General features: G+C 39.0%; 2 protein-coding genes across 8 annotated transcripts in view; one reads left to right on the forward strand and one right to left on the reverse strand.

Annotated features, from left to right (window-relative positions):
* MAP3K19 (mitogen-activated protein kinase kinase kinase 19) overlaps positions 1-3,311 on the reverse strand; it is a 19,085-nt gene extending 15,774 nt beyond the window's left edge. For 2 of the 5 annotated variants that reach the window (XR_001209187.3, XM_013186437.3), the window contains exons 1-3: positions 3,028-3,311; positions 1,381-1,451; positions 742-826 (exon numbers count right to left, since the gene is read on the reverse strand). Coding sequence is in view for 3 of the 5 variants with exons in the window: in XM_013186437.3 (XP_013041891.3) it covers positions 742-788 (47 nt within the window). In the remaining 2 variants the exon portion in view is untranslated. Of the gene's footprint in view, positions 1-741; positions 827-1,380; positions 1,452-3,022 lie in introns of all 5 variants that reach the window. The other 3 variants (XM_013186440.3, XM_048062746.2, XM_013186438.3) reach the window with 2 other exon arrangements.
* Positions 3,188-26,624, forward strand: RAB3GAP1 (RAB3 GTPase activating protein catalytic subunit 1). 3 transcript variants are annotated; one of them, XM_048062768.2, is made up of 26 exons: positions 3,188-3,299; positions 3,537-3,862; positions 3,956-4,011; positions 5,293-5,368; positions 6,763-6,895; positions 7,152-7,230; positions 7,903-8,022; positions 8,599-8,764; positions 9,565-9,664; positions 12,140-12,221; positions 12,952-13,020; positions 13,466-13,539; positions 14,064-14,156; positions 15,499-15,668; positions 15,871-15,969; positions 16,262-16,434; positions 17,403-17,457; positions 17,742-18,119; positions 18,480-18,617; positions 19,942-20,169; positions 20,681-20,777; positions 20,867-20,970; positions 21,074-21,189; positions 22,341-22,443; positions 24,009-24,029; positions 25,383-26,624. In XM_048062768.2, the coding sequence occupies exons 2-26, from the start codon at positions 3,845-3,847 to the stop codon at positions 25,623-25,625; spliced, it is 2,991 nt and encodes a 996-aa protein (XP_047918725.1). In that variant the 5' UTR covers positions 3,188-3,299; positions 3,537-3,844; the 3' UTR covers positions 25,626-26,624. The 3 variants fall into 3 exon arrangements, 2 of the variants coding, with proteins under 2 accessions (XP_047918725.1, XP_066855325.1); XM_066999224.1 differs by lacking the exon at positions 24,009-24,029 and having other exon boundaries at positions 3,195-3,299; XR_010832253.1 differs by lacking the exons at positions 22,341-22,443; positions 24,009-24,029; positions 25,383-26,624 and having other exon boundaries at positions 20,681-20,764; positions 21,074-21,135.
* The last annotated feature ends 412 nt before the right edge of the window (positions 26,625-27,036 follow it).

Consider the following 27,036-nt stretch of genomic DNA (forward strand, 5'->3'; position numbering starts at 1 on the left):
CATGGAAATAATGTGAACAAGAAGTCTGTAAGATCTAAGAATGTCAAAGTATTTTCTCTTTCTTGATCCATCTAGGAAGTTGGGGCTCTCCCCAGCACCATCTGACTGTAATACCAGGGACTGATTACAAATGACAATGGATTACAAACAACATAGACAAAGCCAACACATGAATGGGAAAAAGCATTACCCGCCTTCCCCTTCTTGACAAAACCTGATTGCTTCCAGCATGATTTTTTTAAGAACCATCAGGAAAGTATGTCAGAAGGATTCCAAAGACCAGGTGCACCTTTGTTATTTATAAAATGTGCTGTGGCCTGCCTGAAAGAATAGAGGCTATGTAAACAAGACTCAGATTTCAGCCATCTGGTTTCTGAAGAATGGAAAATCCAAATACGGAAAAAAATAAATCCTGTAACTGAAAAGAGGTCAAAAATACAGTCTACGTTAATCTTAAAGCTGTATGTGAGATAATTGTTTGTTTTTAATTGAATCAAATGCTGATGTAAAACCATATACATTTTTTCCTCATACGGTACCAAATAATTAGTTCATCTACAGCAATATCCTGCCTCCGGCAATGACCAGTAATTGACTTTGGGAAGATAGAAACACTGTACAACTCACAGAGTTGCATCTAGCATCTGGCACTAAGTACATTTTTTCATACTCACAGACTGATACTTGCTTTGTCTTCATTTTTGAATACCCAACTGCAAATTAACTATTAATTCTGCTTACCTATTTTTTCCTAGAGCTTTGTATGACTGATGCGTTTCCTCCATCATTTTATCTGCATTTTGAAGAGCAACAACAATTCCACAACCTGCAACAGTACATTAGTATATTAGTATTATATTAGTATATTGCATAAAATATTAGTATATTGCATAAAAGCAATATAATTCATTGACCAATAATACAAAGAAAATGTACATATTTTTGGCCATTAAAATATGAAACAGGAAAAAAAATGAGCACGTTTCATTTGACTTAGATACATATACATACTGTTATAACTTTTAGACATTTGAATATAAATCAAAAGCAATTTTAGTTATTTTGGTAAGTATACTACTTCAATGTAAAATAAAAGCAAAGAACATCTTAAAAAAATCCAATTACACCTCCTGTTTCAGCAGAATAGAAACATAAGAAAAATATTGACAAACTCTACAAAAGCATGGCATTTAAAATAGGAAACGTGTTAAAGTTCAAACAAATTTCAGAGCTTTTCAAAGGTGGAAAATAACTCTGAAGTTGATTTCAAATTATCTTGTAGTTGCTTGGTTTTAACAAGTGACAAGATTTCAAGTTAACGTTGTCCTTTTTTTTCTCCAGATCCCATATATAGCATTTCATAAACATTGGTTAAACTACCTTCTTTTCTTCTCCTCTTATTTTGTTAGTTTTCAAACATACTGTCCTGAGTTGTATTACAGTCCTGAAACCTGAAAAAAATGTTTCATCAATTGATTTCCAATTCATGTGATAATAATAATAATTAATATTGCCTACCATCTATATTACAATATTTCCCATTTCCCATCTTTATTATTTAGCAAACAATTTATAGTTTTAAAAAATACAGAAGATATTGTTAGATACCTTATGTGTATAAAAATATGTGAATGAATATGAATATACATTTAAAGATATATGAATAAAAGTCTCAAATTCCTACAGGGCAACTCTGGGCAACATTCCTCTGAGTGGAAGATTGTAAGGTCCATACTGGAAAATTATGTAATAATGTAAAAATAAGTGTTTTTTTTTTCCTACTATCTAATCAATAGATATATAATATTACGATTTATGTATTTTACACATTCATATTCTTGCTAATATTATTGAATGAGGTCTAACTTTTCCTGCAGCATAAATATATTCTCCTTTCTAGATTACGTGGCATGCTTTATTATATTGACATAATCGATATAGTGTGGCAGTGAACTCTCCATTTTAACTGTGTAAGAAATACATGCTATATCCATTTAAAACAGTGATCTATCATTAAACCTTTTTTTTTTTTTGCATTTGCATTTTCAATTTAATTTATTGCAATATATTCCCCCCTCAAACAAAAAAATTACTTAACCACCATACACATGCTACCAAAGTAACTAGTTTTAGAACTTAATTTCTATGGCAGGCTAAAAGAAAGGTATGATTTTTAGAAAATTGTTTATGGCTATTAAATCTATCAATAGATGGACTGTGAAAAATAGGACACCTAGTGGCTCTTACGTTAATTTCTTTACAAAATTTTCTTTCTGATCTTTTTCTCACATGCTGGTTTTTACTTCATTCCTTGTCCTTACATGACTCAAATGCATAAAATGCTCAACTTCATAAATTTTTCACACTTAGTAGTAAATAACACTTTCAACTTTCTTTACAAGTTTTATTACAAATTATTTCTAACAACAATCTCAGGTACTACCCCAGCAATGCTTTTTGTTTTGTTTTGTTTTGTTTGTGGGTTTGTGTGGGTTTTTCTTGTTTTAAGTTTCCTCATAAATACTTGTCAATGTATTCATAATGACTTTTTTTTTTTCTTTGCACCTGAGCTCAGGGGTCTCAGTAGAGCTACTAACGCACACGGGAAAACTGCCTAACGTCAAGGTACTATTTATTAATGGCGAGATGTATGCAACAGATGGAAGGTAGCAAGCCACGTAGCAGTCTGTCCTCACGGAACCATTCCATTTCAACGTCACTGCACAGGTCAGTGGAAATGAGTTCCTCATCTTAGTTTACAGAGGAGGAAACAGAGAAAAGTTGAATAGTATGACCAAGGTCACCCAACGAGTTGTGCAAAAGTAGCTTGAGTAAGCACTCTTGATCTATCATTCTTAAGCTAAACACAAGATAATCCATTAAGATGCATATTTCGTTGTATCAGTCTGTTAAGAGTTATATCAGACCGTGAACTTCTCCAAACTTCGACTTTTTTTGGATATAGGAGACCCCCTTCAAAGCACTAGCTGACAAGGTCCTACAAAGCAGCCACAACCCCTACCTTACCGGGTGTTGAAGGGTGACAGAGGCGCAGCAACACGCCCAGAAGCCACAGGGCATCCCCAGCTGGCAGCTGCGCCCCTTTGCCGGGCGGCACGAAATCCAAGCCCCAACCTCCCCGGCCGTTCGCTTCGGCGGTCGCTGCTCCGGCGGAGCGGGGCGGGTGCGTTTACACGGCGTTGCCGGGGGAACTCCGGCAGCGGGCCGGGAACCGGGCGGCAGCGGGGCTGGGGGGCGCTGGCTGGGGCAGGGCCGGCTGCGGAGAGTGCGGGCTCAGGGTGAGCCGAGGGGGGACTGGGGAGAAAATGGTGTGAGAGGGGTTTGGGGGGAGCTGGCGTGAGGGGGATCGGGGGATGATGGTGTGAGGGGAGTTTGGGGGAGCTGTTGTGAGAGGCGCCCGGAGGTTGCGTGCCCCGACACCCGGGGACTTGGGGCCCGCTCTGTTTTCCTGAGGACCCCGACACCGGGCCTGGGGGGCACCTCGGCTCCTGGCCGACCGTCTCGTTCGTCCCCAGGTACAATCGGCCCCATGGGGACAAGCTGCGACGCCCGTCACGCCCAAGCAGGCGGCCGGCCGGCCGGGCAGCCATTTTGTTTACCCTCTCAGGCCGGCCCTGAGGGAGCCGGGGAGCCTCGGGGAGCGAGCCCAGCCTTGACGCGGGTGGCCCGGGAGGAGCAGCCCTGAGGCACCGCTGCCCGCGGCCGGTGCCGCCTCCCGGGGCAGGGCGAAGCGAGCCGGGGAGGCGAGGAGCGGGCGGCCCGCCCGGCGCCGCCTTCCCGTCAGCGGCAGCACGCAGGGCGGGGGGCTGGGCAGCGTCACAAAATGGCGGCGGACAGCGAGGTGAGTGTTAGCCCCCTGTTCCCTTCCCTTCCCCTCCTCTCGGTGCCCAGCCGCTGCCTCCCCGCTCACTGCCTGCCCGCTCTCTCCCCGCAGCCCGAGTCGGAGGTGTTCGAGATCACGGACTTCACCACCGCCTCCGAGTGGGAGCGGTACGTGCTGCTGCCGGGACCGGGGCACGGGGGCTGCGCGGCTCCTGCCGGGGCTCGGGGGGGGGCTCTGAGGGCTGGCAGGTGCCGCCGGGACCCTTCGGCTCCTTCGCTGCCCGGCCGCCTTTCTGGCGGCGTCGGGCAGAGTTTTTCCAAGTTTTCAGCTACTCCGTGGCCTTGTTGTTGTTGTTAGTTGAACTTAGGCGGCCCCAGAAGGTGTCTGTGCCCCATCATCGGGGGAAGAGGCTCCTGGTGAGCGCTGCTGCCCCTGTCAACAGGTTAACGCTGCGCCAGGGGCAGGGGGACGGGGACGGTGTGCCTGCTGGCGGTACTGCTCGGCAGGCTAAGAGGATCCAGCCAAGCCCTTTCTGAGCTTAGCGAAAGATCTGGTTTAATATCTATTTGAAGAGGATGGGAGTAAAGATCTAGAAGAGCTCTGTGGATTTTTATGTTATATTAATAATGTAGTCATCTCAGATGAAGCCCTCAAAAGTTAGAAGAACAACGTACAGGAAAATTTAAGATGAAGATTGCTCTTGCATTCTTAATGTACTATTTCATAGAAATCCTGGAATCATTAAGGTTGGAAAAGGCCTCCAGGATCATCTGGTCCAACCATCACCCTACTACCAACATCACCCACTAAACCATGTCCTTAAGAACCACGTCCAACTTTTCCTTGAGCACCCCCAGGGACGGTGACACCACCACCTCCCTGGGCAACCCGTCCCAATGCCTGACTGCTCTTTCTGAGTAGAAATATCTCCAAATTTCCAACCTGAACCTCCCCTGGCGCAACTTGAGGCCATTCCCTCTAGTCCTACCAGTAGTTATTTGCGAGTAGAGGCTGACCTCCGTTTCTTAAAATGTCTATATCAGTGATAATGACTATGACAGAAGCAGACAAAGATTTTAAGCGCTGTCTTTAAATCTGAATTTCAATTACAATTATATGTCAAATGTTTATTTTTTCTGTCAACGGTAAAATAAGGGTATATTTTCTTAAAACCAATATTCTGCAGTACCAGACAAAAATAAGCAAGATACTGTAATCACTCAAAGCATGTTCATAGCAATTGCTAAAAATAACTATAATCTGCAATGTAAACATAGAAGTACCACTTTATTCATACAAGGAAGTAGTTCTGTTCCTGTTGTGATACTTGGTGTTTTTTTAAAGTATTCCATAGTAGGACAACATATTGCCTGCTTTAGGGAGCTGAATTACGGTGCAAGATGAATGAGACTTCAGGAAATACTAATGATTTTTCCCCTCCCTGTTAGATTCATTTCAAAAATAGAAGAAGTATTGAATGACTGGAAACTTATTGGGATTTCTTCAGGCAAACCTCTAGAAAAGGTCAGTTGCTGCTTCCAGATGTTCTATTAGAATTATTAATATCAGTAGCAGTCCACATGGAGATATTTACACATGTTCTCATTTACGTAAGTGTTGCAGATAATGATTTATATTGGGAATTTCACTTGTAAAAGTGGCTACTGGATGAACAAGTGCTGTAAGTCTATCGGTGGGTTGTCTGGAAAATGGGCAATTTCCTTGATAAATCTGAATCTTCATATAGGGCCTTGATTTTTTTATTTTTGTTTGTTTTTGTTTTTTCACTGCCAGTTTTCAGTCTGGAAATATGGTTCAAGCTGTTTGAAATTCTCAAGGAGTTTCTTTTTGCCTGACCTCGTGCCTTCATCACACCTCACGTACTTATGGTTGAGGTTTGCATTGTGTTTCTGGTGACTCAGTACATTTCATAGATCAGAGAGATGTTTGTTTTAACCCCAAAGTCTAATTAGTCTTTGTGGTGCTTCTTCAGTCTTGTAAAACATGTAAGAAATTACTGAGCTCTTCTGCATACTAGAATATTTAAATACATAAATAGAATATGCATATCATTGTGAATAAATTTAGCTGTTTTGGATTGAATGGTTGCCATGTTTTCAGGAGAGTTTTATGATTCTTAATTTTAGTCATGCTACAAAGTATTCAGGATTAATATTTAGGGCTGACAACTAGTCAACCTTAGACAATTATTTTATCCTTCAGTGTATTCCTACACGTTTTGTTTTCTAGACCACACCTTTCTTCTTGCTTTCCAGTGAGAATACGCTCTTTACAAAGGGTGTTTCTCCAAGTTGCTTAGCTTGAGTAGCAGCTGTAAAATTCTGTACAGTGCTGTTGATTTTTTTCCCCCTTATATATCCTCATATGTAGTATCGTTGTTTAAAATTTGATTATCCTCACAGAAGTTTTGCAGGTTTTAGATACGTAATCATTTATCAGTAAAAGCACGTTCCAAGTAAATATTAAAGAAGCATTTGCGTAGAGTGGTAGGGTTGACAGGTGTAGATAAAATCTGAGCTGGGAAGCTTCTGTCTTTGGGCAAAGTAGAGGGTACACATGCTTAAGATGTGCAGTTTCCGTCATGTGAGGGGAAATATTTGCCTCTTTATTGCCTTATAAATCTCAAGACTTTTGTGGGGGACAAGATTTTCTTGAAACAAACATGATTATTAGTAAAATAGATTTTAACATTCAGATACCTTTAGTATGAAGTGTTTTGAGAATCATCTTTATGTATCTTTAAACCATGCCTTGCTATGTAGAATAAAATGGTAGCAGAGAAAGGTGGACAAATGTTATAGATTGTTTAGGCAGTATATTTTGTAAGGTTCATGAATGTTAACCTAAATTTATGTGATGAAGCACTAGCTTTGTGTTTGCTTGTTTTAAATCTATAGGGTGTATATACCACAGGAGCATGGGAAGAGAAATCGGATGAAATTTCATTTGCAGACTTCAAATTCTCAGTTACCCATCATTATCTTGTACAAGAACCCAGTGACAGAGATGGGAAAGAAGAACCTGCAGAAGGTAGCTTATAGTTCTCTTTTGTGTCTGAATTATGTCACTGGCATACGGATATGACAAGACAATTTCAAAATGTGGAATTCGTAGTGCGTTGATTTGAATCTGTGTGAAATTTTGAGGTGTCTAATGGGTGGGATCTGACATCTCTGATTTTAGTGTTTTACATTGAACAAATGCTAAAGAATTTACAAACTGCTAAAGTAAACTGTAAGTTAGCTGAATGGATGCTGATGCTCTTATGTATCAATTTGTTTTGCAGATGCCCTTCCTCTGCCTATGCAGGACTTGTTGTGCATGAACAATGACTTTCCTCCTAGAGCTCACTGTCTGGTAAGATGGTATGTATGCTGCCTCTCTTCTTCCCTAAAACAAGTAAACATAGCAGTTGAAAAATCTTTGTTGCTGGCACAATGATTTGTATTTTTTTTTCCATCCAGCGTTAAAGCTTAAGGAAAATGGGTCTTTGTATGGGATGCAGTAAAGGGCTGAAAAAAAACAAAAACCCAAACCATAGTCTTTTAAAAATATTTTTTTCTGAATTTCATAGACTAATCAGGCTTTAATGTATGTGATATTTAGATGGATTCTCAAAAACAAAGCTTTAGCACCTTAAGAGAGGAAAAAACTGCAGTAACAACCAAATACTTCTTAATAAAGCAAATCTGTAGCAGATTACTGTATTCTTCAACAGATTGTATTAAAGTATAAATAATTACAGTTATTATTAAGTAATAAACTCAGGACTGATAGATCTGGAAATCGTCACATTACTTTAATAGTGTTTGAGTGCTCTTGAATGCCTGTAGTTACTGATTTGAGAATCTGCAGTGCTACATACCCAGTCACTTCTTGACCTCGCTGAAAGAGGGACTCACGTCCAAATAACAGATTCACAGCCTGTTGGTGGCAATTCAGTTATTCAGATTATAATATTTCTGACAATTGTGTGTTTCAGCTGGTTTACTAGAAAATAGAAACATCATGCTTTTTTTCTTCTCGCCCCCTCCAAGGTATGGCTTACGGGAGTTTGTGGTTATTGCTCCGGCTGCAAATAACGATGCAGTTCTTAGTGAATCCAAATGTAACCTTCTGCTGAGTTCTGTTTCTATTGCATTGGGCAACACTGGCTGGTAAGTGAAAGCCTAAACTTTTTAGTACGTCAAGATGAAACTACTATACTCCTCTTTTGAGGAAAAAGTATTAATTCAGTAGTGAATTACATTCTGAGTTTGTTGTATTTGCACCATAATATTTAAAAAAAAAAGATTAAAAAACAGTTTTCCCATGGTAACTATAAAATGATTGATTCGGTACGTTGTTTATATTCATTGTTATTTAAAAACCTCAAAGTCTTTAAAAACTGATGCAAGTTGTTCGAATAATTGGCATACAGAGCATAAACTCTGGAAGAAGCTTTCTTATCTGTGTGGTAACAGTAACTTTATCATATTCCTCAAAAATACTTAGACTAAAAATGAACTGAAGTCATTGATAAGCCTTCGTGTTTGTGTTTACGACACAACAATTTGTTAGGCATTCCATGTAATGGTGACGTTAATATTTTTCTATGATTCATATTAAGCATTTTGAGCTGTGTTCCACTAAGAAAATGTATTCTAAAAATATGATATTTAAAATTTTTTTAGCTAGTTTAAAAGACTATGAGATAGCACGACATTTTAAATAATCTGAAATATGTTTTATAGTCAGGTTCCGTTATTTGTACAAATACATCAGAAATGGCGACGAATGTATGTTGGAGAATGTCAAGGTCCAGGAGTTCGAACTGACTTTGAAATGGTTCATCTTCGCAAAGTGCCAAATCAGTACACACATTTATCGGGATTACTGGATATCTTCAAGTCCAAGATAGTAAGTGCATCCGTATGTGTACACCTGATACTAAGAATAATTCTATTAACTGGTTGCTGTACATTCACTTCTGTCTTCTAGGGATTCGTTTTGTAAGGGTAAGACTCACACTGCCAATACCAACAATCTCCTTCCAGTTATTGCTACTCTGTATCTAGTAGTAGAAAGTAAAAATTTATGTTTCTGTGCTCAGTTGTATTGCATTCTTCTATTCTTAATTTTTCAGAGGGCATGTGAAAGAATGTTTCTATTTTCCGATTTACTCGTAACAAGTCTCTCAATCTCCCTCAAGCAAACTCTATCCTCTTTCTGAAACTCTGTGCCTCTCTCTGAAGGAGAGAGGAAGGTTGGGGTGCAGTTTTTATTCTGATATTTTGTAGTTCATGCACCCAACCAATAAATTAAGAGGGAAGAAAAACATGATGGAAATCTGAGGAGTCTAAGTGGACTTTTATAGAGGAGCATGGGGGACTGCAACACTTCGCAATTGATATCAGTAGTCAGCAATCTCATCGAAACACTGAAAGAGTTTTTATTGAAAACCTAACATATTCTGGATTAGAGTTACTTGTGAATAACCAGTTAAATGGAGCACGTAAACGTTGCGTGGGTTTTAGAAAGCTTATATGCTTAGTTTTGCAATGAGTGTCTTGTTGAGCAAAGACTTTATTAGTAATTCTTGCGGTGTTGCAGTTCAGATAAAATTAGCTATAATGCAAACTGTCATAACTTAGGTTCTGTTCAAGGATATTGTAGAGGATGTATTCTTTACACTTAATTTTTCCTTTAATGTTTTCAAGGGATGCCCATTAACGCCACTGCCTCCAGTTAGCATGGCCATTCGGCTTACATACGTGCTTCAAGACTGGCAACAGTATTTCTGGCCGCAGCAGCCACCAGGTGGGAGTTTTGTGTCTACAGAATAACTTGTCTTAAGATGAACAATTAGTCAATGCTAAAGAAAATGTTTGTGTATCTTGCCAGAGGAATTAAACATTGTTTCTGCATTACTACAAAAGGCTTTAGTTACAACTCCCTGTGATGAGCTAGCAAATTTAAAGCTCCTCTGAAATCATGAGTTAGAAATATACTTTTTTTTCATTAGCGTTCAGAGATACAGTTTGTGATGCTTCTAAAACTGTAGTGTCTGTTTGAAGAGAAACAGGTGACTGTCCATAGATCTGTAAAGAATTCTGCCCTGGGTTCCACAAGGAAACGATTGGATTCAAGTTTTGATAGATGCTAATACTTCACTCTAGTATTGGGTGATTATTTCAATAAAATAACTGATTTTAGCGCTTCACTATTTACCTTTTTATCTCTACTAACAATGGAAGAGGAGACAACTTTTCTATGTTCATTTGAACTTTGGATTTAAAAAGTCCACAGTGTTAAGTAAGCTAAGTAGTTGATACATTTTTTTCGTGCAGGAAAAAGTGCTGATCAAGCTTTTTGCTATAGGAGGTCTTAGGGAAGGAAAGAAGAAAAGTAATGTGTAGTCTTAAATCTAAAGTACATATACCAGACTTGATAAGTTTATGCAACAGTAATGCTCTTTAGAAAAGTCTGTGCGAGTTTACTCGTTTGGTAATCTCACAGTGAACTCTTACATGCTTGCTTGGCGGTAACATTTTCTTGGGCTTCAAGGATTTGCTCTTAACAGACCTAGTCATATAGAGGTAGCATCAGGAAATAAATTAAACTCCTTCTGGCTTAAAGTTAAGCAAATCTATAGGAAAAAGGTAGGTTAGTTCGTTCTCAACAGGTGTTTTCATTAGTAACGTGGTATTTTAGGCACAAGGTGGTAGAGCAATTAAAAGGCCCAAGTTCTATTCTTAGCTTTGTAGTAGGTTTGCATAACAGGATGAAGTATTTAGGGCGTATTTAGAGGGACAGAACCTGTATGACGTTAGTCTGATTGCTAATTATTTGACTTTTGCGTACTTAAAAAACAAACAACAACAACAAAAAACCCTTACACTATTCACAGATGCACAGATGTGTTTTGAAGAAATGTGTAGCAAAGTTTATCTTGTGTGATTTATGTTCAAGCAGTGTGGAAAATAACTTTAAAGAGAATCCTCTTCTGTAGGGTCAGAGCAAATCATTGTTCTTTTTTAAGTAGTAATTCTCTTTGTAGGTAAACCAAGCTTGTCAAAACAACTTGTGAAGGTAGTTATACAGATTTTCTTTTTTATTATTTCTGCAGACACAGAAATTATTATTCATTAGTCTTTCTGTGCCTTGCTATAGTTATTCAGCAAGTTTAGGATTCCTTTTTTAATATGAATGAATTATACTACTCTGGTCATGTCTCTTGCTTTAAGCAGTTTGAATAAACTCTACTCTTCTAGAAGTTTTTGGATAAAGAACCAGGAGTGACATAGCGTATTGCAGAAACTGGAGACAAACAACATTTTTACTGCTCTTGCCACATGCAGTTGTGGTTATATCTTCGTTGTGAATAACTAGACCAGGAATTTATTGCCCTCAACCACTCAATTAGCTATTCTCAAATAAAGCCAAAGAATTTAAATATGTACTTTATCTTCTCTGAAGAAGAAAGTTGGAGAAATAACTTAATGAATTTGTTCAAATACTTTGTTCTAATTCCTCTGTTGTTTTGTATGCAAACAGTTTATCAGATGCATTTGAAATTAAGGATCAGAGGTTGTAATAACATTATTATAATGTCATTACAATACGTTATTACCCATTTAAATTTTTAATTGGGAAAGAGTGTCAGTGTTTCTTTTTTCTTTAAAATGTATAACATGGGAAGTGGTTGGGGATGCTGGGAGGCATCTTTAGCTTTTTTTTTTTTTTTTTTGTGGTAAAAGGAATCCCCCACATCACTGGGTTAAGTCTTTAACTGCAGCAGACATAACAAACTCTTTCCATAAAATTTTCAAACAACGTTTTCAAAGTAGTTCGTTTCTCGCTCCTGCAGAGTTGGATTTTCCAGTCTCCCTTTTCTGCACAGAACTGATCTCTTGCCTAAATTGTCATAATTGTCTCTTGCCTAAATTGTCATTTCATGACAAATTTGTGTCTATTTGTTCCTGTGTGGACATAGACTCTTTAAAGATGCCTTTATAGCTGTCATTTGTTCCTGCATAAATGGAATAACCTTTGTTCAACACAAGTGACAAGAGTTTTATCTGTGTTTTTTTTTGTCCAGTTTCAAGATTAATTCCTAGTTTCTGCTGGAAACAACTACTTTGGCTTTGCGCTAGTATTACATCTTCATATCTCCGTAACCTTAGCTGTTCAGCTTGTTTCTGATGAGCCTACATACTGTGGTCTTTTTCCTATGAAATTAAAATGATACGCTTCTTAAAATACCCTGCAAATTCTGTATTGATCTGTCTTCAGATATAGATGCACTAGTTGGGGGAGAAGTTGGAGGTCTTGAGTTTGGGAAGTTACCGTTTGGTGCCTGTGAGGACCCTATTAGGTAAGATAAGAGTTAAAAAATCTGTTTTTTTTTAACCTCCTTAGTGGAGGATTAAATGTATGTTATTTGAAATCTGAGCTTTGCCTGCATCTCACTTACTATGTCACTAATAGAAGATTTTGTTATTCAAGTACGTGCTCTAATAGCAAATAATACCATTTACGAAGCTGTGTAATGATATTTGGAGTCCTGGCTCGTAAATGTTTCACCATAAACTTTTAGAGTACTCAATTTGTCTCTGAAATTATTATGTTGAAGTGTACCTTAACTGGAGATAAGCCTTAAAAATGATATACTTTCATTCAGCAGTTCGACTTGTTCTTTTCTTGTACTATGACATTTGTGGGAAACTTAAAATGAGAGGGTCTGTTACTGGGTTGTTACAATCCCTCTAATGCCTTCTTCTGAATGCCCATCACCACTCAGCAAATCAAGGAGTCATTTAATGTATTAGTGTTTAATGCTGTAGGAAATTTATGAAAATTTTTCTTTCTTCTATACTGGGATGCCTAGAATATAATGGAGAGGAGCGTTGAAAGAGTCTGTGTGCCAGCTACCGCTAAGGTTCAGTGTAATACTGGGTGACATGCTTTAGAGTAACCTTACAACATATACAGCGAGGAAAACATGCACACTTCTGGACTTAGCTGCAAAATATGTATAGGAATTTAAATATGAACTGTCATGTGTGTCAAGATCTTAACTGTGATGGAGTCTTGTTCTGTTTCAGTGAGCTCCACTTGGCTACCACGTGGCCTCACCTAACAGAGGGTATAATTGTCGACAATGATGTTTACTCGTAAGTATTTTGCCTGAACTGTGAATATCTACCTGTGTACTGTCTTGTTAACTACTGCATTTTAGTTACCCCGTTCACATGTTTTTTATTAAGCTTTCTAAAGAGTAGGAACAATATATACTGATATTTCAGAAAGGAAAAAAAAAATTGCGGTCTACTGATTTAATTAATGCAGAAATGAGTTAACATTATGTAAAATTACTGTATTTTAATGTGTACTAAAGTTGAACTGTATTCTTCTTACACTTCTTATTCATGTTAAATATGTAGGTGGAACAAGGACTCTTGCTTGCACGTCATAATGTTTGTCATATTCTTCTGTGTAATGTGGTGTATGTTATAGCTTCATGGCTATGACATTCCATTTGTTAAGAATTTGATACTCATCTCTTGCATACCTATGGTGACAGAATTACCTTTTTTTTCTATTTTTTTTTATTTTTAGCGACCTGGATCCTATTCAAGCACCACAGTGGTCTGTGAGAATCAGAAAAGCAGATAATCCTCAGTGTCTATTGGGTAAGATGCCTGAATTCCCAATCTTCTGCGTTTTTTAGGCTATTAAGTGTTGAGTTTAAAATTGGATGGTTCATTACCTGATGACCTCTGTTTCCTCACTCCCCTCATTTCTTTGGGTGAACTATATTATGGGCTTCTTTTTCCAAGAAAACAAGCTTTCGTTAAGCACTATGTGTGTATATCAATTTCTTTAGTTGGATCAATCTGTCTGTGACAGGACTGATAAGCCTGGAGAACTGTACTATAGCCCACCCTGGCCTTTGAGCTTGTGGAGGAAAGGTGTGAAGAAATGGATTAAACTGCATGCAGGACTGTGCTGTGGAGGGGTGGCTGATAGCTGTTCAGCTGTGCATTTTCTGAAGCTTTAATTATGTGGTTTAAAGATGTTTGTGCTTCCGAACAGATTATCATGTTCTTGCAGACTAAGAGAAAATTTACCATTCTTCAAGAATTACTTTGAGATTTAGTTTATTGTTCAATGAGATTTGAATTGTAGTGGTTCAGAAACTTTGTTTCTCTTACAGGAGACTTTCTGAATGAATTCTTCAAGCTTTGTCGTCGGAAGGAGTCAACTGATGAGATACTTGGAAGGTCTGCTTTTGAAGAGGACGGAAAAGGTAACACTAAAATCTTGTTGACTTGTGTTTGATATTTAGATGTTTCACAAGTTTTGCCTTTCTTACCCCCCTTTTCCTGACTTCAGATTCTTTAGCATTTTTTACTTGTTACTCTTTTACATTTTCTGGAACACTCCTAGGATTTTTCCGGTCAGTGCTGCCTGGTACCATTTCTCAAGAATTCTTGGCAAGCCTAGCTGCCAAAGTCCCCAAGGACAAATTCCTGTGTTACAGTTGTTTTTTTAATCAGAGAACTAGACTAGACATTGTACTAGTATGTACAGGATTTGTTTTTGACTATCACTTTGTGGTTTCGTATTTTCTTAACTTTTTTCTACCTTTTGAAGTACCATATTCTGTATTTTTAACAGCCAGTTTAAAGAGCCTTTAAACTGTTTGAGAGTCTTTGTTGACCTCCTCTCCATTTTAAGGGCCTTTCATACTCTTACTGAAAGAGGAATAGAAGTGCAATGAAGCTAAAACCAAAATTAACAGACCAACAGGTCAAACTTTATCCTAAAAATGTAGATGCTGACATCTTTTTGATGTCCCTGACTCTTGCTTTCATTTTCCTTACTTTTCATGTTGGAATGCAGCTTGAAGGAGCTCAAGAGCAAAAAAGGGGCTAGCTAGTTAGCTTAAAAAGGTGCTAGACTGCATAGGGTACATATTACTTCTAGTGCTTGACATAGTCTCTTTAGCTCTCCTTCTCTAATCTACTTAAAACATTTGCCAAGATGAGGTTTTCCAGGCTGATGTAATTATTCACTTAAATTTGTTCTAATTCTTTCTAACAATGTAATTCATTTTATTAAAAAAGAAGTTCCAAAGTTTACCAGCAACAAGTTTTTCTGGAAAAATCATCTTGTTTACCTGAAGACTCTAAAACAGAATATACATAGACCACGTACGGTCATATATAGTGGTTAAAACTACATAAGGCTATTCTAAAGCTTCAGCATACGTTTGAATAGTCTTTAACTTCAACGTATTCTCTTTTTGCTGTGTGTAAATGAGGTTTAAACACTGGCTTTGTAGCAGGCTTTCTGTGGATACACTGCCTGTCATTGTCTGCAAGTATGCAGTACTTGCAGCAGGTGGCAGGCACTACCTGCAGCCAACCCAGGCTAGTCTTCCTTCAGAAAATAAATCAAGGCGGTTGGTCTGTGACTCCTGGTTGTGCTGTGTGTCTTTGTGGCTAAGAACAGTGAATATCGAGGACGAAACACGACAATACAAGGGTATAGAGTGTTAAAAATCAATACAAGATGCGCAGACTGAATAGGACATGCGAACTTTAAGAGCTGTTTCTTTCTTTTTTTTCCTTTTTCTAATGTTACAGAGGTTGCTGATATTACTCATGCTTTGTCGAAGCTCACAGAGCCAGCACCTGTTCCAATCCATAAATTATCAGTCACAAATATGGTTCACAGTGCCAAGAAAAAGATTCGCAAACACAGAGGTGTAGATGAATCGCCTTTGAACAATGAAGTTCTGAACACTATTCTTCTGGTGAGTGAGCTACCCATGCACACTAGATTCATAAAAAAACATATTTCCTGCTTGTACTGATACATCTGGTTTATAGCAGAATTGTAATTAAAAAAGAGTTTCTGATGTCAGTTCCGTTATTTAAATTGCTTTGATCAGCTTCTTGAAACACAGCCTAAGTTGTTACCGGTGCAAGTTTGAATTTTTTTTTTGTTTCTTCAAGTTCTTATTTCCTGATGCTGCTGAAAAGCTTGCAGATGGAGTTGAAAGTGGAACTAGCCCTTCAACTGGGAACAATCCTCCTGCAGAGAATGAAGATTATGTGAGTTTTACTGACTGATACTTGAGAATGTATTAACGTGCACTAAAAATCGTGCAGACTTAGCTGTGGTTGCCTTCTTACCTCTGTGGAATCTCCAGGTAGAAAATAGTGAATGTTTGTTGGTGGTGTTTTTCTTTATTTATTTTTTTCTTTCCAAAGGCTCATTTTTGGTACCTTGTAGGCTTAAAGCATTAGTTAGCCACTTGTATTGACAAACAGGACACAGATTGGGTGGTTTTGGAGAAACTGCCATTGGTTCTACATGTCTTGCTTTCTTGTATTTCTTGTGTAGAATCTCTTCAGTCAGTTTAAATCTGCTCCTTCTGATAGTCTGACGTACAAACTAGCTTTATGTCTTTGTATGATAAACTTCTACCACGGAGGAGTAAAAGGAGTGGCACATCTTTGGCAAGAATTTGTGTTAGAAATGCGCTACAGATGGGAGAACAACTACCTTATTCCAGGGTAAGATTTTTGTGTTGTTGTGGCTTTGTCATAGAAAATCTTGTTTCAGGAACAGAGCAAGTTCACTATGACTTTGAAATATGCCAGTATTTATATTTATTTATTTGTTTGCTTTCAAATGCTGTCTTCCATTTTTACTACCTTTCTTCCCTAAAGCAAGAAAGGCGAGAGAGGTGAGGAAGTGTCTGTGCCCTCCATTGATCTTCAAGATATCTGGAGGAAGCTCAAATTAAAGATTATATGAAGGAGGAAAAAGAAGCTTATGCAAATGCTTAGCTACCAGTCTATCATGAGATAGAAACGAAGGAAGTGATATAATCTGAAATACCTTTTCTTTGTGGTGTAGTTTCGCCACTTTTCCAAGGAAGCATATCCAAATTCCTGCTGGTATGGTAGCCTTTTTGGGCAGTTAACGGTGTCTCACCTATCCAGACTCTTCCAAGTTAGGTCTGCTGTAGCAGAGCTCGTTGCAGACCAAATGAAGGGCTCTGTCAGGAGCAGGTATCAGTGTAGAGCAAATGTATCAGTTCCTTTTTATTTTTTTGTGGGTAGGACTGGCCGCTTATTCATTCATTTGTACTTTGAAATGGGTACACTAACAAATAAAATGGAATGTGAACTGTTTTAAAGTGAGCTCAAAGGTGCTTAATTTGTTGCTTGAAAACAGTTACTCTTTTAACATCCAAACAGAAAATTGACAGGAAATGCAGAATGTCTCTGTTTTGTACTGCTGTGAATGATCACTGAGCTCCAGCTACAATCTCTAGGAAATAAACGTAGTTTAAATTCTGGGCTTGTTCAATCATAACTTGTCTTCTGATACCACAGAAGAGCTGCATAGGCGGACTGGTGGGAGCGGGTTCAGTATGGATATTTGTCCCTTTCTTGGGTTTCATATGATTTAAGACCGTGTGCGTGTGAAAGATTCAACTTCATAAATGATAATAGTTACTTCTACCTTTTGTTAGATTAGCTAATGGCCCTCCAGATCTGAGATGCTGTTTACTGCATCAGAAGCTTCAGGTAAATATCCCAAATTTAAGAATGATTTTTCTCCTAGGGAAACAGTCAAAATCGTAACCATTGTTAGCTAAATATGTCAGTTTTGTAGATTTAGTTGTCCTTGTATTATTTGGGTCTGGACTTCTTTTCTTGGGAAAATCTTTGTTATAGCACCAATTCAATGGAATTAGTAACTTTTGGAGTTTTAAGAGATTATTAGTGACTCTCCAAGTACTCTGTGGCATTGTTTCCGTAAGAGAAGTAATTGCTAAGCACTTGTTGTTGTTTTTCCTTTAACTTGTTAGATGTTAAATTGTTGCATTGAAAGAAAGAAAGCAAGAGATGAGGGGAAAAGGGGGAGCGTGTCGGATCGTTCACCTGGTGGTTCTTCTGGTGATGCTGGAAAAGGAGCAGACCACTCTGGAGATAACTCAAAGGAGACTGATAAGGAAAAAGAAGTTGGCAAGTCTTGGGAATCATGGAGTGACAGTGAAGAAGAATTTTTTGAATGTCTAAGTGACACAGAAGATCTGAAAGGAAATGGGCAGGAAAATGGAAAGAAAGGAGGAGCCAAAGAGGGCAGCAAAGAGCCTGTGAATTTAAAACCAGAAGGTCGACTGCATCCTCACGGAAAGCTGACACTGCTGCACCCAGGAGAACCTCTCTACATCCCGATAACACAGGTTAGGTGGCCAGAGATGAGCCCGGTGTGCAATATGAGACTCATGCAGTATCAGTCATACTTAGGGTTGTGAAATTGTATATAGCTTGAAGGTCACAGATTTATTTGTTCTTAAAACTGCTGAGTGTTTTTGCCTGAAGACCTTGTTTTCCATTTTTAGAACTTGGTGAGGCTGTTTAAAGTGAAATCTCACATGCTCTTTGTTTTATTTAAGAGTGAGTCTCCGTACAAATTTCACTCAGACCAACTTTTTTTTCCCTTTTAAACCAAGAACTAAATTGTCTTGGCTACCTTATATTTTCCTTAATAAGGGCTAAGAGTAGGAGAACTATTTGTAAGCTTGCCTTTTTCTGTGTTACAGGAACCAGCACCCATGACTGAAGATTTGTTGGAAGAACAGTCTGAGGTGCTGGCAAAACTAGGGACCTCGGCAGAAGGTGCACATCTTCGAGCACGCATGCAGAGTGCCTGCTTGCTTTCGGATATGGAGTCATTTAAGGTAATACTACTTGAAGAAGTCTGTGAGGCTGCTTTCCTCTTAATTAAATTACTCCTCTTGCTTGTGTTGAACAAGTGTGAAGGTTTTTATGACGAATTTTATTGTTTTCCCTCCACAAAACAGTTTCAACACAGTTTAAAGTTGATAATAAAAACCTGTTGAGAAAACTGAACGCTTTAGAACCTATGTTTATCCAGTTGATTATAATGTAACATTCCAGTAAATTTGTACAAAGTCAGACTTGTGTGGCTTTCTTCAGGAGGGGGAAAAATGCATTCAGTTGATATTGGGAATTAAAACTCAGGGTAGGCTGTACAAAAGCGTCAGAAGAAAATTGAGCATCAGTGTTCTCAGTCAAAATTGTGTGCCTTTCTCCCACCACCTTGTAAGGATAAAAGGTAAAGGTGTGGAAAACAAAATAATTAACTTCCACAATTCTGTATTTGGAATTTGGGGGAGAGATGGACATAACTTCAAAGTACAGTTGAGGATGTTTTGTTATTTAGTAGGAGGGTTAAGTTATCACTATTTAAAAGTTCTGTACAGCTGTTCATTAAATTGGGATTGGACTAGCTGTGGTTTTGAGTAACGTGTTTCATTTCTTTGCTGAATTCTGTAGAGGGAGCTAAGAGCACGTACACTGTTTTTAGCAAAGGATTTCAAAACTAAAAGGATTTGAGGTTCTGTCATGAAATATATACGTGCGTGTGCATGCGTACGTTGCAGTGTTGCTGTGTAATAAAAGGATGCAGGTGCACTATACAGTCAGACTATTTATAACACCAGTATCGATTTATTAGCAGTAATCTATATCATATTAGATAGATGTAGCAGTTTTACTTCTGTGCTGCAAGTCATCTTAAACCTTGCAGTAGAGCTATAGAACTGTGGTTTGAAAGGGAAGTGCACTTCCCGTAGGTACCTTGCATAGATGGCTGGGTTTACTTTTTGTTCTGGTGAAAATTAATATTTATTGCATTTATAAAGCACCAGATGGAAGCTTGACTTAACAGTGGAATTTTGAGCTTGCCTGAAGTAACTGGTGAATGTACTGGATTTTGGGAATAAGAGGAAGGTTTATTGTTAGTTGGTGTGGGTTCCACACCCACTTGCTGCTCCCCAGCTGCCATTCTCTTAGTTTGCAGTTACTTTTTCACCTCACCCAGGTCTCTTTCCTACTGTACAGTTTGACTGTGAGCAGAATTCTCTGAGCTCCTGGCGTGTAGCCTGTGCTCTGCCCTGTAAACGACATTGCCTTCCTACCCAGGTTATGATGTTTTTGTAGGATTCTTCAGGTACAAATTTTATCTCTCTTTCTTTCCAGGCAGCTAATCCTGGCTGTTGTCTGGAGGACTTTGTGAGGTGGTACTCCCCTCGGGATTACATTGAAGAGGAAGTGGTTGATGAAAAGGGGAATGTGGTAATTAAAGGTGAGCTGAGTGCCCGAATGAAGATCCCTAGCAACATGTGGGTAGAGGCCTGGGAGACAGCAAAACCAGTCCCAGCACGGAGGCAGAAGAGACTCTTCGATGACACCAGAGAAGCAGAGAAGGTAAAAATTCTGTGGCTAGTGATAGTCTGATCTGTAATGCTTGTACAGGATCTTCGAGCAGCCCTTTCTTCTTCTTCCAACAAGATTTGAACTATATCCTTTGAGTAATTCAGCTGTTCTGTAAATGGCTTAGGGTTAATCAGAAGTCCTTGCTGCCATACAACAGTGTGTTTGAAATCTAAAATCTAAAATAGTGTGTGGAGTGTAGCTTTACAAGCAGTATTACTTAGGTACTTCTTTGAATTATTAGTAAATAAAACAGATCTTTATCTGCATTTACGTGTTAGGAAACTAAATGTTCCTAAATAGTGATTATTTTAGTTTCATTCTAACTTGCTGGGACTGTAAGCAACCACTGAGGAGTCGAGTAACATCTACCTATTGAGTCCTGTCTTGCAATGATACTTCCTTCTTGTAACTTCTTTAATGTAGGTGCTCATCTTTTGTGCTTAAGCCTTATCTTTGAGAAGAAGTTTCGAGTACTAATGTATTAAATTTTCTAACGTTTTAGGTGCTTCATTACCTTGCAGTTCAGAAACCAGCTGACCTTGCAAGACATCTCTTGTCTTGCATCATCCATGCAGCTGTACTCAAGGTAAAGGAAGAAGGTAAATAATGTTTAATAAATTATTAAGATATTTTAGGTTGAACACTGATGCGATAATGAGAACTTGCTTGTTTCTTTTTCTCCTAATAGAAGTACTAGAAGATATATCTTCAGTTAAGAAGATTATTAAACAGATAATATCCCATTCCAGTAAAGTTCTACGATTTCCAAATCCAGAGGACAAGAAGCTGGAAGTAAGACTTTTATATTGGCCAGAGCTGAAAACTTGACAGATGTGTACACTGTTCATGGGAGTGCTAAAATAACATCTTTTTTGTTTTTATTAAACTCCTGCAGGAAATCATTGCTCAGATTATGAGTGTGGAAGCTATCATTGCCAGGGCCAGGTCTTTGAAAGCAAAATTTGGAGTAGAGAAATGTGAAAATGAGGAGGAGAAGGAAGACCTGCAAAGGTGACTAATTTTCTTCCCTTTTTCTTCTGATGCCCTTTTTTAGGAGTTTCAAAATTTAGGACATCAGAAAGTGGCGATAATAAAGAGATACTGAGGAATCATACTTAATAGCTGTAAAAATTCAGTGTCCATGTTCCTATGCTACCGAGATGTGATTTATGGGTACCCTGTATGCCCGTCAAAGTAACCATCTCTTTAAAAGCGTGTGATACAGATTATTTCAATGGAATTTGTTTTCTGTTGATGGTACCGGAGATTTCATTATTTTTGTGTTAAGTGAAAGGTGCACACGATCAACTTTGTTGCAATATACGTAAAAATGGAAGGACAAGGAATTTAGTGTTTTCTATAACTAATATGGAATGAAATGCTGCCCAAAGTTGCATTTTCTCATTCTACTCTCCATACTAATTTTAAATGTATTATTGAGGAACCATATGAATGAAAAGTGACAGAACATGTTTCATTGCGTCTGACTGCTTTCAGACTATTTACTTTTTGCTTAAGCAGAGGAACATGGAGGGCAGCGGGGCTCTCCCTGGGCTGCAGCCTCCTTCTGGCCACATCCACCTGCTCCTTACAGTTCACACATCCTCCTTAGGAGCCTGGCAGCCACATGAAGTAACGGAGGGCAGCAGGTCCTTTCAGGGGGTGACCTGCAGTCGAGGGGTTGATTGGCCTGCTACTGGAGTTACAACACAATCAGCTGCATAATCTGCCTTTCCCAACCTCATCTGGGAGGCTGCTTTGTTCTGCTCAGTTCTAGCCTGCTTCTGCGGGAAAAGCTGCTTAGCGTGAGAGGAGGAGCAGTGAGGTAGGGGGCAGCACAGAAGGCTGAGGGCTGGAGGCCTAGGCTAAAGGGAAAGGAGTGAAGGGATGAAAAGGCAGTGATGGTGTTTGTGTGATGCTGGGAAATGTCATTTGTTTTCCTCAGATTTTTTTCAACAGAGAACTGTGTCTGCCAGTTCTCACTGTGCTAATAATGCTAGGTGGAGGTCTCCTCACGGGAAACAATGCTGGTTTTAGATTAGAAAATGCAATAAGCAAGATACATATATATATATATATGTATACACACACACACACACATACATATACACACACATATATATAATTATTTTTTTCTTTTTTTCAATAATTTGTACCATCAGATTTGTAAACTGCCTCCTGGAGCAGCCAGAAGTGTCTGTTCTTGGTGCAGGAAGAGGACCTGCTGGCAGCGTTATTCACAAGCTGTTTGTGAATGCCCAGAGGGTAAGAGAGAGTTCTTGACTGCTTTGCTGATGCTTCTGATTCAAATGGTTTGAGGCAGTGGCTTAACGTGTGATGGCGATTTATTTTGTCTACATGTGCATGTATTTTTATAAATGTGATTGAAGGGGGTGGGTTTGTTGTGTGATGTTCAACATGATTTTAGCCATAACAGAACCTCATGAGACAAAAGAAGAGATGATCTGGGATGTGAAACCTTGAAGGAAGTTGATAGGTGTGCCATTCAGTGTTTGGTGTACTTAAAATGGTGACATCAGTAATGCAACTCTAGCACAAATTTCTGCTTTATTCAATTTGCACAATATATGCAACATCACAGCGAGAAGAATCGAGTGTGTTAATGGTTTCACAAAGGAATGTAGGAATGCATGTTCTAATGTTTAATACTTTAGGAGGAACTCTTTAGACTGAGGCTTATATTTGGAATACTTTGTTGGATGGAAATTCATGTGCTTAGGAAGACCTTTAGGAAGTTCCTTCCTTTTCCAGTACAACTCTACATTTACTTTACTTACTGCCAGTGTTGCATCTGTTTTCTTGAAACCTTTCCGTGGCCTATATTGTTATAAATAATCCCTTCTTCTCTTAAGCAGTGTTTTTAATAACTAGCTTGGTAAGTATTGATTTCCAGACTTCTTGGACTGCACTCAGCTTACAGTTTCTCTCAGAATTTCACCTATTCATAGCATCAAATGACCTAATTAAAATTTAACTGCATTACTAATAACAAAGTGGCATAACGTTACGGACACCTTAAAGCCTGAAATCCTGTTTGGACATCACTGCCATTTTTCAAAAAAAAAAAAAATTAATTAAGTTGCAGATGCTTTTAATAATAATCTGTATATTTTGTAACTCAACATAAAAAGGACCATTCTGAAAACAGTCCCTAGTTATTCTGAGAAATGAAAATCGGAACATTTGGTTTACCTTTTGGAGAACTTGAGTCTGTAGCATACAAATCTCAGCGTGTAAGGCAGCTTGATTTACCAGCTTCCCTTTAAAGCTTAAGATTGTGCCCTGTAAGCATATGCAAGTGTATGTACTTGCCTTTTTAGTAATGTGGTATTATGGTTTTTAAAGTTGAGTACAAGCTTGTAGCATTAATAATCGATAAAGGTTTATGTAATGTCTATGGGTTTGTTTCTTTTGAACCATCAGTAACTGAAGCTAGTTTACAGACACCTCTCACTAGTCACTGGTCACTGTTAAGACTTCTTAGTGGGATGAGAGCACGCTTGCTACAGAAAACCCTCACGTTTAATCTGCCATGAATTATTTTGATAGAGAGCTGTTTGGTAAATAGAAGTTGAATGACTTTTTTGTTCATTACCTTTTGATTCTGGACTCTTCTCTGAGTTGTGTAAAATGTCTTGTTATATTCTCGAGCTTTCTCAGGAAAATTATGATAGCAAATGCATGTTCTTGGAAGTAGAGTGCATGATATCTCTTAAACCTACAGTCTCCTTCTAACCTCTTGTAAGTCATCTCTGACTTGCCTTTGTTTCTATCTTTCATCATTGGTTCTTTTCTCATCCTTTTTCAAGCTGACTGAATCTTCTGATGAGGTAACCAACTTTGTCCCTCATTTCCCACTCATCTTCCCTAGTTGCATAGAGCTGAACCTTTTGGTAGATATAGCACAACAGCCTGACGTGGTTTATACTGTTGTTCACATATTAAGTGTAAAAATAACTTTGTGTTTCCAGAATGGTTTTCCCTTATTCACAGACTTTTTTTTAGAGCCTAACAGAAAGTGGAGAAAAGAAAATTGAGCAAAACAAAGAAAACCAGCCCACCCACAAACCTTTCTTCCAGTGAATACTAATATTTTCTGATGCTGAAATACGTAGCCTTACCTTCATGCTCATCTCTGTTACTGTCACTGTTTTTTGCTTATTAAACAGCCAGATGTTTTGGGGGAGGTATTGATGGACGGTACGACATGGTGGATGTCACAGTCCAGATACCACCAAAACTATCGAGATAGCAATGCTTATTAACACTACTGAAACTTTTGGACAAAGGTACGGAGGGGTTGGGAGGGAGAACCAGGGAAACTTGTGAAGAAGTGTAGCAAAGGGAACATCCTCTCTGTTGGTTTCTTTAAACTGTTCTCGTAGGAACAACTGGCACTTACCCCTGGTGACTTACCCTCTGTCACCGGCTGCAGAGCTGGGTCCCTGCTCCTGAGGACTGGGGGGAGAGAGGTTGGAAGCAGTGTGGGTGTGAGGGTCCTCCTGCGGGTTCTTCTGTGTTCTTGAGTTGGGGACAGCTAAACACAGACCCTGTTAGGGTGCTGGTGTGTATGCATGTAATTAGGAAATGTCTTTTGGGCTGGCTGAGGAGCAGCCAGGAGCTGGAGCACACGGGTCATTCTTCCAGTGTTCAGACTCTAGTGATGCTGCTACCGACTCTGAGGCAAGGGGTAGTGACGGAGGTTGCCCAGCGGTCCATGTGCTCTGTGATGTACCCTCAGTAAGCTGCTCTTTGGCCATGAAGGGCATGTATGGAAGTAGTGTGCTGTTTAAAAGGCAGGTAGCTTTTGGTCAAGACTCCAGGATGTTTGCTGATTGCTTTTAAAAGGAGGTTGGCTTGGCCGTGTGTAGCCGCAAGGAGCTGAGGCTGGAGCCCTGACTGAGAAGGGGCCATTTTGTCTGGTGAAAATGTTTGCTTCACGCTTGTCAAAAACCAGGGAGTTTAGTCTAGGCTGAGCATTACCATCCGCATACGAAGGTTCTTCCATTTGACCGTGTGCAGTTTATTTCTTGACATCCCATTAGTGTCTTGCACTGTGTACATGTAAAGCCTTCTGATGTGTTACCATTTCTAATCTTCCTCTTTTTCTCTTATGAATTATTTTCTGAATCCCACTTTCGATAAACAGCTCGCCCTGCAATTATACTTTGCTTTTATTTAAGGTTTCTGCAATGCCTCCACTTGACGAAGAACTGAGGAGATCAGGTTCATCAGATGAGCGACGACTCAACACGGGCGCCGTTTCAGACTTCCCACCACCCACGGGGCGGGAGGTTATTTTGCGCACAACTGTCCCCCGCCCTGCACCCTACTCGAAACCATTGCCCCAGCGCATGTACAGCGTGCTTACAAAAGAAGATTTTCGACTTGCAGGTGCCTTTTCAGCAGACACGACGTTCTTCTGATGTAACTAGCTGTGGTAGCTTGTGTCTTCACAAGTAGAATGCTATTCATTTTCCTTCAGGGAAGTTAACACTTAGATTTACCAGCTTGTGGTGAGGAGAAAGCACGGTTGTCATTAGTGATGGAGAGGAGCAGTCCCAAGGACAGAGCAGATCTTATGGCTGGGAAGAATGCCTGCAGCAACTCTGTCTTGGAGGTTTGGCATGGACACGCAAGTAGTTTTATTCAGAACTTTGGGGCAGAAAGTTCAGCTTCTCCCCTCTATCCCACAGGAGCAAGTGTTGTTGCATTGGCTTGTTTAATAATGGACTGTATGCAAATACTTCGTGTTGAAATTTATGCAGAACATGCTGCTTTACAGTTCTTAATCAGACATGGTAAAATGGTATTAGCTTACTTAAAGTGATATGCAAACATGAAGTAATTTGTATTTATTGCTAATCACAAATATTGAGCTCAGTATTTTTTAGTTAATCACTGTGTTGCAAATACTTTGAAATTCCCTTGATTTTTTTGAAGTGTACAGTACATTCTAGTTCATGCTTACCTCTCCCAGCACTGCAGTAGTTGTCCAAAAAAGATCTTGTCTTGGATGCTCCTCCTAAACATAACTAAGGATATTTTGGGCTATTAGCTACCATACCCATAATAGCTGTAAGTGGATCACTTACTTTGGGATACTTTATATCCTTCTCTGCATGCAAGGGCCAAAGCTGTATGTAAATTACGTGTACAGAGGTGTTTTATTGTAGGCAACGTACTGATAGTTAAGCCCCTTTGAATGTATCCTGTCTTTAACCTCATGTGATGACACAATTCTATCACATGCTGTAACCTAACCCTGGTGAATATCATGCAGACACTATGACGTGTATGTGCCAATGCTGCTCTACAGTGATCCTAGTGTGTTTTAATCAGTCAGATCAGAGTTACTTTATAAAGCGAACTGTAAGAACAACGGTGTTGTCATTAATAAATCTTGACTTATTATTGGCTCTTGACTTGTTCAGGTAATAGTGATGGTTTTGTCAAAACACTTTTTTAAATGTCATCCTTGCGGAATTTGATGTAGGAACAAAATGGCTTGTGACTATATCAAATACAGAAAGGGAAATTCTGTTTCACAAAATAGGGTCCCACCTGTTACCCTAAAGCTGCCCTACAGGGATAGCTGCCAGGGCTTAGAATGGTTCCCTCAGGTAAGTTTGTGTTGTGGTTGCTGGAAAAGTCCAGTAGTTTCACTGTGTAGAAGATGAAATAATCCCAGCAGTACCCATCTTGATCTTTAACTGAGAAAAAAAACATGTAAAACAAAGAACTTTCTGGTAAGGATAACTGCTGAAAGCTTGTCAGTGTATTCTAACTAGCTCTACCTGGAAGCGTATAGTCAAGTAATGCTTTCAGAAAAATGAT

The sequence above is a fragment of the Anser cygnoides genome, chromosome 6 (genome assembly GCF_040182565.1).
Source record: "Anser cygnoides isolate HZ-2024a breed goose chromosome 6, Taihu_goose_T2T_genome, whole genome shotgun sequence".
Lineage (NCBI taxonomy): Eukaryota > Metazoa > Chordata > Aves > Anseriformes > Anatidae > Anser > Anser cygnoides.

What these genes read in the sequence shown, in the direction of transcription:
- RAB3GAP1 (XM_048062768.2), top strand. An exon ending in GCATTGGGCAACACTGGCTG is followed by an intron (nt 8,023 to 8,598) that starts GTAAGTGAAAGC and finishes TATGTTTTATAG; the next exon opens with TCAGGTTCCGTTATTTGTAC. An exon ending in CTGCAGAGAATGAAGATTAT is followed by an intron (nt 15,970 to 16,261) that starts GTGAGTTTTACT and finishes TTTCTTGTGTAG; the next exon opens with AATCTCTTCAGTCAGTTTAA.